The 11,296-nt window shown below is 37.0% G+C and overlaps 2 protein-coding genes and 2 long non-coding RNA genes across 4 annotated transcripts; 1 reads left to right on the top strand and 3 right to left on the bottom strand.

The window, feature by feature from the left end:
* LOC133877921 (uncharacterized) lies at window positions 1–1,342 on the top strand. The gene is made up of 2 exons (XR_009901802.1): window positions 1–346; window positions 928–1,342. It is a non-coding gene; the product is annotated as an uncharacterized LOC133877921 (long non-coding RNA).
* Window positions 1,343–1,996: 654 nt separating this feature from the next.
* On the bottom strand, window positions 1,997–3,686 carry LOC133877924 (uncharacterized). The gene is made up of 2 exons (XR_009901804.1): window positions 3,526–3,686; window positions 1,997–3,425 (listed from the first exon to the last, which is right to left on the bottom strand). It is a non-coding gene; the product is annotated as an uncharacterized LOC133877924 (long non-coding RNA).
* On the bottom strand, window positions 3,684–6,034 carry LOC133876919 (disease resistance protein RPV1-like). Its single transcript, XM_062315143.1, has 2 exons — window positions 6,005–6,034; window positions 3,684–5,780 (listed from the first exon to the last, which is right to left on the bottom strand). The coding sequence occupies exons 1-2, from the start codon at window positions 6,032–6,034 to the stop codon at window positions 3,684–3,686; spliced, it is 2,127 nt and encodes a 708-aa protein (XP_062171127.1).
* A 114-nt stretch (window positions 6,035–6,148) lies between these two features.
* LOC133877919 (disease resistance protein RUN1-like) lies at window positions 6,149–9,527 on the bottom strand. The gene is made up of 2 exons (XM_062316376.1): window positions 8,893–9,527; window positions 6,149–7,418 (listed from the first exon to the last, which is right to left on the bottom strand). The coding sequence occupies exons 1-2, from the start codon at window positions 9,456–9,458 to the stop codon at window positions 6,296–6,298; spliced, it is 1,689 nt and encodes a 562-aa protein (XP_062172360.1). The 5' UTR covers window positions 9,459–9,527; the 3' UTR covers window positions 6,149–6,295.
* Between the last annotated feature and the right edge of the window lie 1,769 nt (window positions 9,528–11,296).

The following is an 11,296-nucleotide window of genomic DNA, read 5'->3' as shown; positions in this document are numbered from 1 at the left end:
TCTTTTTTTTCTTACCCATTCTCCTCTCTCTTTTTTCCTTTTCCCTTTCTCCTGACCCATTCTCCATTCTCCTTTCTCCAGAAAAAATCGTTTGATGTCATGCAGGTAAGGTTTTAGGCAGAAAATTTTGGGATGATACCTGAACATTTGCCGGAAAAAATCGCCTGATACCTGTACCTTTGCCCGGCGATTTCCTCAACCTCCTGGGACCACAATTTTCGCGTGGCTCCGGAGCCCCCAGTTCTAGATCTGGACTCGCCTGGAGCGGTGTGGGTGGTGGACATGAAGCGGCCAGATCTGGACTCGCCTGAACGTTCTTTCCCCCTCCAACTCGACCTCTCTCCAGGTCTCTCTTTTTTTTTTTTTGTTGATTTTTGTTTTGAAGGTAGTTCATGGGTTTTTTGTCTGATTTGTGGGTTGTTCTGGGTTTGCTTACTGAGAAAGTGGAAGGAAACTAGAAGATTTAATATTGCTTTTCTCTGTTGGTTTGGCTATGGTTTGTAATCATCTTTTTTTTTTTTTTTTTTTTTTTTTTTTTTTTTTTCAGTTCATGTATGAAGATGTTCCTCAGAGTTTAATGTTATTTACTTGTGTTTTTTGGATAAATATTATTGTTTAGGTTTTGTCATGATGGTTGCGATAGACGCCATTGATTATTATGCTGTGTCTGCTAGGATAATGTGTGTAACTAATCATTTGTTTTATGATTCATGTCAAACCATATGGTAACAACAAAATTGATTGATACCAAAAAAAAAAAAAAAATTGGGCTAGCTCTTACAATTGTATGCACATAATTCAACTTTCATACTTAATTAACATATTTTTCATTTGGCATAGTGTGCTTTGGGTAACGAATTTGTCTTTCTTCTGTTTTGTTGTCAACTTGGAAAATGAATTGGCTTAATTTTGAATTGTCTTCACCAGGTAGGGGAGGAAGAGGAAGTTATCATAGGCCCTAAGGGGGCGTTTTGGTGCATGGAGCTTAGGCAGGGGAAGCAATCAGGATAGTGGTGACTACAACAGAGTAAGAGGAATGATTTTTATCAACCTGGTTCACGATGAGACAAAAACGCCTAAGGCAATCAAGCATCTACAGATGGACAGAACTATTCATGGATCATAACTTAGGCTTTTGATCTGAGGGTCATTTGAGCCATTTAGGATCTTTAGGTTTTTGGTGAGACTTGTTTGTGTTCTTGTTTGGGTATAGCTATGTTGCTTTTTCCCCTGTAATGAGTTTTATTATGCAATTCAAGTGGGAATTTTATTGGCATTTTGAGCCCCGAGTTTTCAATAAAACAAGATGCTTGTCTAATATATGATTCATACTTTTTCTGAATTCACTTATTTCAGTATTGATTATTATGCTGGTCGTACTTTTTTTTCCTTGGCAAATAAGACACAATAAAATGATCACAAACCAAACTACAAAAAAAAAAAAAAAAAATTGAAACCAGGAAGATGAGGGAAGTGGGAACCACGACTACAGCCACATATGTAAGATGGAGGTAAAGTCGAAACAGAAAAATACTGGAGAAATACTGGAACGATACACTGTTATATTATCTGAACTTCTCATTTACGAGTTATGCCAAAAGGCAATAAATCGGCAAACAAGCTAAAATAACATAATGATGTAAAGTTTTTCATTCATCTACAATCGATCAACATATTCATCTACAATTGATCAAACAGTTTTGAATCAACATAGGCAGTTGTGGCTCCTTATGGGCATTATGTTTGCTTCCTAAATTTTCATTTTGTTATGGAGCATTATGTTTTTTGTACACATTGATTCAACAGGTATACAGTTTACCAATTGAGCAATACAACTTAATTCTTAATTCCTTCATCAACATGAACTAACTAAATCTATCAAAGCACCCAATCCAGAGAATGCATATGGTATTATTTACACAGATTTCGTGATTGAGAACGGAAAGAGATTAAAGACCAATCACAATTGATTTGTTATATTCATGTATGGAATCCATTTTTTGGATGAATGAATTTTATTAACCAAATAAGAGAATTTTATGCCAAAAGGCTACAAATTGGCAAACAAAGCCAAAATAACATAAAAAAAAATACAATTCTCTACTTTTGGCTATCTATACAATTTGCTACCTCTATACAACTCACAATGGAGAAACCAACAAAACTAAACCAACCAAACAGTCAATTATCTGAAAGGACAGCAACAGCACTGAACCAACAACTTCTTGCAATTTCCACTTTACAGAAACGCATTCTCCCTTGATTTTCTTGGGCCCACCTTGAGTTGTTCATGGAGCTGCTTTTGAATTTCAATTTGTAGGCGCAAAGCCTCTGTTACTAACATGTCTCTGCTACAAAGAGACGACTTGAAGAATACAGTCTATAGAAAAGGGAAAAAATAACAAATAAACACTACAAAATTCGACCTTGTCATACATTCCATGAGAATTCCATGAGCACCCAAACAGTAAAATCAACGACATGGACACCAACAGCAAAATCAACCAAACAGAGAAACCAGGAGGATAACAAAGAATAGCCAAACCAACAGAGACAAGCAAACCCAGAAAATCCACAAATCTTTTTTGATAATTTTTTTTTTTGAGAACAACCCTGAGAAACCACAATTTTAAATCTTGTGGTTTAGAAAAAAAACACAAGCTCAACCAATGTTTCATGATTCCATTTTGACAGATGTTTTATCAAATCTTAGAAGTAGATAATGATTTGGTTGTTATCTATCTATGGTTCAGTTAATCATGCCCGCAGTACCAATTTTTGGTACAAAGGAAAAAAAAAAAAAAAAGAATAAATACAAGATGACATTGAGAATCAGAGATGCCTACACATGCCATTTGGGCAAAAACATAATACTCAATGGCGTCCATCGCAACCATCATCACAAAACTTAAAACAATAATATTTCAAAAAAGAAAACATAAAACTCTGTAGGAACATCTGAATACATGAACTGAAAAAAATAAAAAAATAAAAAAATCTGAATACATTAACATCTGAAACCACAATTTTGAATCTTTTGGTTTCCTTTCATTTTCTCGGTAACCAAACAAAGGGTTCGGGAGAAAAGCAAACCCAGAACAACCCACAAATCAGACAAACAACCCATGAACTATAACCAAAATAAAAATCAACAAAAAAAATAGAGACCTGCGGGTTTGTGGTTGGTTGAGCAGAGGATGAAGCAGCCATGGAGAGAGGTCGAGTTGGAGGAGAGAAGAACGTCCAGGCGAGTCCAGATCTGGAACTGGGGGCACCGGAACCTCGCAAAAAACGCGGTCCCAGGAGGTTGAGGAAATCGCCGGGCAAAGGTACAGGTATCAGGCGACTTTTTCCGGGAAAGGTACAGGTATCGTCCCAAAATTTTCTGCCTAAAACCTTGTCTCCATGGCATCAAGCGAATTTTTCTGGAGAAAGAAGAATGGGTCAGGAGAATGGGTAAGAACAAAAAGAAAAGAATCAGGAGAAGAATGAGAGAGAGAGAGAGAGAGAGAGAGAGACGCAGACCGTATTTGCCATTTGGGGAGGGAGAAGATGTTTCTTCTGAGATTTGACGCGGATCGATGAGGTGGCATCTTAATAGCCGTTATTTTAAATGGATTGAATTGGACGGCTTGGATTGGAGAAATTGTGGCTGGGCAATTTCTTTGAAATTGCCGGGGATCTCAATCCCCGGAGGAGGATGAGGATCCGGAGGATTCCGAAGAATCCCAAATGACCTTCACTGAAGAATATTGAATGGAGGATGGAACTTGTCTTATAGCAGTTCTCCTGACATCAAGTACCCTCAGTTTTTTCAAGTTCCCAAGGTCCTTTGGCATTTCATCAACTTTTGAGCAATCGCATAGAATGAGATATTGGAGAGAGGTCAAATTACAAACGACACTTGGAAGAGTCAAAAGGCTTTTGCAATTTGCTAGATCCAGTACAGTAAGGCCACTTAAACGCCCAATTGATAATGGAAGTTCTTCTATGGCAGTCCCATCCAATTTCAGTTCCTTCAAACGTTTCATATCTCCCACAATTTCTGGAAACTTTTTGAGATTCCAGCAATCAGAAAGAATCAAAATTTCAAGGGAATCCAAGCTAATGTTGCATGGAAGGCTAGAAAGAGAACTACATCCTTGCAAGTTCAGTAAAGTAAGGCCACTTAAACGCCCAATTGATAATGGAAGTTCTTCTATGGCAGTCCAATCCAATTTCAGTTCCTTCAAACGTTTCATATCTCCCACAATTTTTGGAAACTTTTTGAGATTCCAGCAACCAGAAAGAAGCAAAATTTCAAGGGAATCCAAGCTAATGTTGCATGGAAGGCTAGAAAGAGAACTACATCCTTGCAAGTTCAGTAAAGTAAGGCCACTTAAACGCCCAATTGATAATGGAAGTTCTTTTATGGCAGTCACATCCAATTTCAGTTCCTTCAAACGTTTCATATCTCCCACAATTTCTGGAAACTTCTTGAGGTTCCAACAACCAGAAAGTATCAAAATTTCAAGGGAACCCAAGCTAATGTTGCATGGAAGGCTAGTAAGAGATCTGCATCCTTCCAAGTTCAGTAAAGTAAGGCCACTTAAACGGTTAATTGATAATGGAAGTTCTTCTATGGCAGTCCCATAAAATTTCAGTTCCTTCAAATGTTTCATATCTCCCACAATTTCTGGAAACTTCTTGAGCTCATAACAACCAAAAAGAATCAAAGTTTCAAGGAAATCCATGCTAATGTTGCATGGAAGGCTAGTAAGAGATCTGCATCCTTCCAAGTTCAGTAAAGTAAGGCCACTTAAACGGTTAATTGATAATGGAAGTTCTTCTATGGCAGTCCCATCCAATTTCAGTTCCTTCAAAAGTTTCATATCTCCCACAATTTCTGGAAACTTCTTGAGCTTCCAACAACCAGAAAGTATCAAAATTTCAAGGGAACCCAAGCTAATGTTGCATGGAAGGCTAGTAAGATAACCACATCCTTCCAAGTTCAGTAAAGTAAGGCCACTTAAACGCCCAATTGATAATGGAAGTTCTTCTATGGCAGTCCAATCCAATTTCAGTTCCTTCAAACGTTTCATATCTCCCACAAATTCTGTAAACTTTGTACAACAACCAGAAAGAATCAAAATTTCAAGGGAATCCAAGCTAATGTTGCATGGAAGGCTAGAACGATAACGACATCCTTGCAAGTTCAGTAAAGTAAGGCCACTTAAACGCCCAATTGATAATGGAAGTTCTTTTATGGCAGTCCCATCCAATTTCAGTTCCTTCAAACGTTTCATATCTCCCACAATTTTTGGAAACTTCTTGAGGTTCCAACAACCAGAAAGTATCAAAATTTCAAGGGAACCCAAGCTAATGTTGCATGGAAGGCTAGTAAGAGATCTGCATCCTTCCAAGTTCAGTAAAGTAAGGCCACTTAAACAGTTAATTGATAATGGAAGTTCTTCTATGGCAGTCCCATCCAATTTCAGTTCCTTCAAACGTTTCATATCTCCCACAATTTCTGGAAACTTCTTGAGCTCCGAACAACCAGAAAGAATCAAAGTTTCAAGGAAATCCATGCTAATGTTGCATGTAAGGCTAGTAAGAGATTCGCATCCTTTCAAGTTCAGTAAAGTAAGTTGTTTGAGACCTGCAACGGATGGATGCACCTCATTTAACCTTCGACATTGTTCAAAAATCAGCTTCTTAAGATTTGGGGCTCTAGTGAAGTCCGGAGTCTTGATCAATTTGTCAGAGTAACTAAGGTCAAAGATCTTTAACTTGGGTAAACTCTGTGATAAAACAATAAACAAATTCAAGCAATCAACTTATCTGAAAAAAAATAAAATAAAAGAAGAAAGAAAAAAAGAACACACTTAATTGCATAAGTAGTGCTGAAGATCTTACCTTCTTTTCGTTAAATATTTCTTCAAATGCGGCTAAAATGTATATCGAGTTTATCAAGTGAGAAACTCATTGTCAAAGACTTCGAAGGATATAGAGGCAAATCAATAGCCCGCAACTTGTTAGGAAGATATAAAAGCATTTCCCAATCAATAACCCGCAACTCGCTAAGAAAAAAACTAGAGGGTTTAAGACGGCACACGATTTTGAGAAATCTTAAGTTCGACAGCTTCAAGAAGGCTTCAGCATTCAATTGTAATATAGGTGGACCATCCGTTAGGGCTATGCCTTCAACTCTTTCTGTTCCCTGGTATATAACCAAAAAGAAAGAATTGGTATAGTGAAAGATATATTAAAATCTAGAAGTGCAGAAAATATATACAAAAATACTAGCTTATATTCTCTACTTGCCACTTACTGTATTATTCGTCAGCACATGATGGATGTCTTCCCAAAGCCACAATCTACTACGTCCGCCAGGCTCTTCACAAGATTCACGCCGAACGATCTCTCGACCCATTTCTTCTAACAAATCATGCAACTGCAATCGTTTACTTGAGATCGTTATAAGTGACTTATTAATGAGATTATCTATACCGATTTTTGGGTGGAAACCAAAACTCTCTAGTATATCTTCCACACGATCTTTGTCCTCCCCCTTGAAGAAACAAGCAATGTCTAAAAATATTTTTTTCTCTAAATCTGAGAGTCCATCAAAACTTATTTGAAGTTTATCGTGGATTTTCTCATCAGGGATTTCTTTTAGCTTTCTTAGCATGCTTTTCCATACATCTTCACTTCTTTGATACAAAGATGAACCCAAAACTTCAAGGGCTAAAGGAAGGCCTTTAGCGTAATTTAAAAACTTCTTGGACAGCTCCACAAAATCTTTAGGGGGGCTGTCTTCCTTGAAGGCTTTCTGACAAAAGAGTTGGAGTGCTTCATTGTAATTCATTCCCATAGCCTCATATATTCCATCTTCGGCCACATCATGTTCAATCAACAAACGCTTGTTTCTAGTTGTTACGATGATTCTGCTCCCTCCACCAAACCAGCAACGATGTTTTACTAATGCACGTAATTGTTCAAGTTGATCCACATCATCAAGAATGATAAGAACTTTTTTACAACGTAGTCTGTTTCTGATCACATTAGCTCCCTCGTAATCATTTTGTATATTAATACTGCTTTTTGTTTGGATAGTATTGGAAAGAAGTTGTTTTTGTAAAGCAACTAGACCATTTTTTCCAGCTTCTTCTCTAACATTGGCAAGAAAGCAATTAGCTTCAAATTGACAAGTAATTCTTTCATAAATAGCACGTGCAAGAGTTGTTTTACCAATTCCGCCCATACCACATATTCCTACAAAGCGAACATCATCCACCCCTATACCTAAATATGAATTCAACATTTTGTCTACACGAGACTCTATGCCAAAAATATCATCAGAAACAATCATCCGAACTATAGAATTCAATTTATCAAGTATCTCCACAACAATTTCTTCAATAACTTCTGCCTCGGGCCTGCAATTAAGGAGATGAATAATCTTTTTTATGAGACAGATTGTCAAAAAAAAAAGGAAACATTCAGTAAATTCAACATAAACTTTTAGGAATAATTTTACTTATAACCCCCGATCTTTTATCACTTTTGCAATTAGAGTATCAATCTTTAAAAAGTGTCAATTTAGGTATCCATCTTTTTTTTTTTTTTTTTTTTTTTTTTTTTTCTTTCAATTTTAACCCTATGTTATAATTTTTCGTTAAATTCTATTAAAATTTTCAAAATACCCCATTTCTTTTTAGGAAAAAAAAATTCAAGGATTTGGTGTTGGTAAGAATTTAGCGAAATTTGCAAAAATACCCGTGTCTGAATATTTGAAAAATTTATAATTTTTTTTTTTATAAAAAAAAACTAAGGTATTTTAAAAATTTTAATAGAATTTAACGAAAAATTCTAACGGATGGTTAAAATTTAAAAAATTTAAAAAATAGATACCCGAAATTGACACTTTTTAAAAATAGATACTTTAATTGCAAAAGTGATGAAAGATTGAGAGTTATAAGTGAAATTCTCCCTAAAAATTACCATCCAATTTATCATTTGAATTCTTATCCAATTTACAATCTTCCAAAACTTTAAAAAGTTACCATTGACCTCTCAAACTACATAATACCCTCCTATTATGATTTTTTTTTTTTTATTGATAAAAAATAACGAAGCACGTGTATATAAAGTGGTTCAACAAAGAGCACTTGAAATATATATATATATATATATATATATATATATATATATATATATATATATATATATATTATTTCATTTTATTGCGTTATAAAAAAATAAAAAATAATAATAATAATCTGAGATTATTATATATACACAAGGAAATGGACCGGTTCTTCATTTGACCTTCGTATTTAGAAGTACTTCCTTAACGAAGCTAGACGCTAGAATTCAATTATAAAAAGTTGCATGTCAAAAAACCTAATCGCACCGAGTTGAATACTCTAAAAGCACGAAATTAACCTTTAAAGACGATATTATCACATGATTTTATAGTATTGTGAGATTTTTTCTTGCTCTTATTTTAACATCTTACGTTATATTTATCTTATTATTGTTAATTTCGGATTAATATTATTTTGTTATTAACAAGAATTTATGCACAACCCAAATAATTTCCAAGCGTGGGATTCTTGTTAGACTGCAGTGCAGTATGTGTTTAATTGGGACCTTTGTTTAATTAGCTCTTATCAGTTCTACAACTTTTTCCTGTATATGTACGTACACGTACACACATATAATATGAGTATACGATTGGTTAGCTCTAATTTATACGTATTTGCTAACTAGTTCATGACACATAAATTTACTTGGCGTACGAGAAAATTAAAGAAGTATGACATAAATATCTAACGTAAGAGAATTAAGTGTTCATTTTTGCAGTCAAAATCAGAAAATTCTCAGTGGAAGAAGAAAGAAAATTGTCACCTGTCCTTTACATGCCATCCGGATGCATCGGCCACTTCTATCAAAGCATCTCTCCATCTTTGCACCCTCTCTCTGTTCTCCTTGGAATGTTCAGCAAAGGCCTGCGCAAAACTCCCCGTCCCAGTTTTTTGTTTCATTTTTTGATGAACGAGTAAACTCCCCCTCCCAGCTTGGCGTACGTCAGAGGGATCCACGTCGTAGAAAACAGGAAAAACTGTGAGCCTCGTCTGTTTCATGCACTCAACAATCTTTGCAAGTTCATCTAAGCACCACGTCGACGACGCATAGTTTCTTGAGAGAATGATGATGGAAAACCTCGATTCTTCTATGGCTATCAGGAGATCTGGCCGAATGGGTCTTCCTCTCTCAAGTTCGTCGTTGTCCCTAAAGGTCTTAATTCCTTTTTTATCCAAAGCGGCGTACAGATGGCTCGTAAAGTTGTTGCGGGTGTCTTCGCCTCTAAAACTGAGAAAAACATCGTATTGGTATTCCCGTTGAGGCAAAGAAGAAGAAGAAGAAGAAGAAGAAGAAGCTGTTTCAGAGGTCATGGAAGCCATCGGAAACATACTAAGCAGTAGGCTCTGATTAATTAGCGCTGTATAATATCTATGCAAGAAAATCCGATACCCGCTTTCGTCTCCACCCACCTTCCCCCTTCCCTGTTGTTGCTCGAAAAAAGGAAAAGTAAATCCCCGCTAATTTTGGCGTCGTGGAAAACTGGTCGAAATTGCTTCTTTCTTTTTTTTGTCGGTTATAAACAACTTTAAGAGCATTTCACACAAAGTTAAAAGGGCTAATAATACATGCTACAATGGAAATAAAATAAATCCGTCAAAGTGAGGAAATTTCGAGGAAACTACTGCAAGCATTAAAGTTTGTTTATTGAAGTTTTAAAGTGGCTGTCATGTTGTGGTGCGATGGGACACCAAAACGTCTTTGGTGTAGCATGCTTTATTAATTAAAGCGATTGTAAAGTAGATTCCCGCTTTCGGCGTCGTGGAAAAGTGGTCGAAATTAGAGACCTTTAAAAGTCGTCATTGCCTTTTTTCAGTCATTAATAACACTAAAGACTGAAAATATAATAAAATAATTGTTTACACGATATTTAAAATAAAATAAAATCATTTTTTTAATTAAAATTAAGAATCAATTTACTGTGTGGGTCATCATGAATGTGGATGCTCTTGCTGTGTAGTGGAAAAGTCGTCAAAGCGAAGACTGAATTGTCTATACGGAGGACGAGGGTCAGACCCTCGTCCGACCCTTGTCCTACGTGTCAAATTATTTATTCTTTTTTTATTATTTGATTAAAAAAAATAATAATAATAAACCTACTGAAAACGCCATTTTCTTCCCCCATTTTCATCAAACTCATCCCCAAAATTTCAAAATCTCCTCAAAACTCACCCCATCTCCACTGTCCATACACACCACACTTTGTATGAACAACTCATCTACGCCGCTTGACCGGCAAGTATTGCCGTCGAACCCGCCGGCGAACCGTCCCGGGGAGCTACTGGCGAACCGTTTCGATTTTTCAAAGGAGAGAAACCCGACAAGGCCGTCGTTTTGAGTGTTTGAAGACTGTAAGGGCGTGCGGTGGGTATGTTTGTGCGTGCGAGTGCATGTCGAAGCGGCGTGGTTTAGGGGAGAGTCATAGGAGGGAGGCCAAGCGGCGTCGGATCCGGATGGCGTGAGTGATCGGAGGGGATTGGGGAGATGGGGAGGGTGGCGGCAGTGGTGATGGTGAGGAGAATGAAGAGCCGGAGGAAGCCGTGGAGAGGTGGGCGTGCTCGTGGAGCTGGAGGAAGGGTGCGAGACCACGGTGGGGAGGCTGAGGTAGGTGGTGGATGCCATGGCCGTCGAGATGCACGCTGGGCTCGCCTCCGAAGGAGGCTCCAAGCACAAAATGTTGCTCCCATTCGTCGACAGGCTCCCTAATGGGTAATCGCATGATCGTGTTTGGTCTTGTTTTGGGCTTCTCTTTCATGGGTTTTTGGTTTTCTTTGTTGCGTTTTGGTTTGTTGCGTTTTGGTTCTTTTCGTTGTTCGTGGTGTTTAGTGAATTCTTGTGGGTTCAGAACTTGTTAAAGAATAAATTTGACTGTTTAGCCTGTCCTTTTCTTAAAGAATAAACTTTATATATTGTGCTTTCATGGCTTTTGTTTAGTGGTTGTTTTTGATCTCTTTGCTATTTTTTATGACAATTTTGTGTTTCTTTTCGGGCTCTTTCTGTATGTATTCCCTTCTACATTCATTTCGGCGAAATTCTACCTCTATTTGATTCCGGTAAGTTGGTAACAGTTTCGCCGCTCTTTTTCTTTGATACAGTTCTGTTGGTTCTCAATTGAGTATCTTCATTTCTGTAACACTATCTATGCTCCTCTTCCTTTTTTCCCCCTCAT

Source organism: Alnus glutinosa, chromosome 9, assembly GCF_958979055.1.
Source record: "Alnus glutinosa chromosome 9, dhAlnGlut1.1, whole genome shotgun sequence".
NCBI lineage: Eukaryota > Viridiplantae > Streptophyta > Magnoliopsida > Fagales > Betulaceae > Alnus > Alnus glutinosa.
Note: the sequence above shows the minus strand (reverse complement) of the source record. Positions and strands in the feature narration are given on the sequence as shown.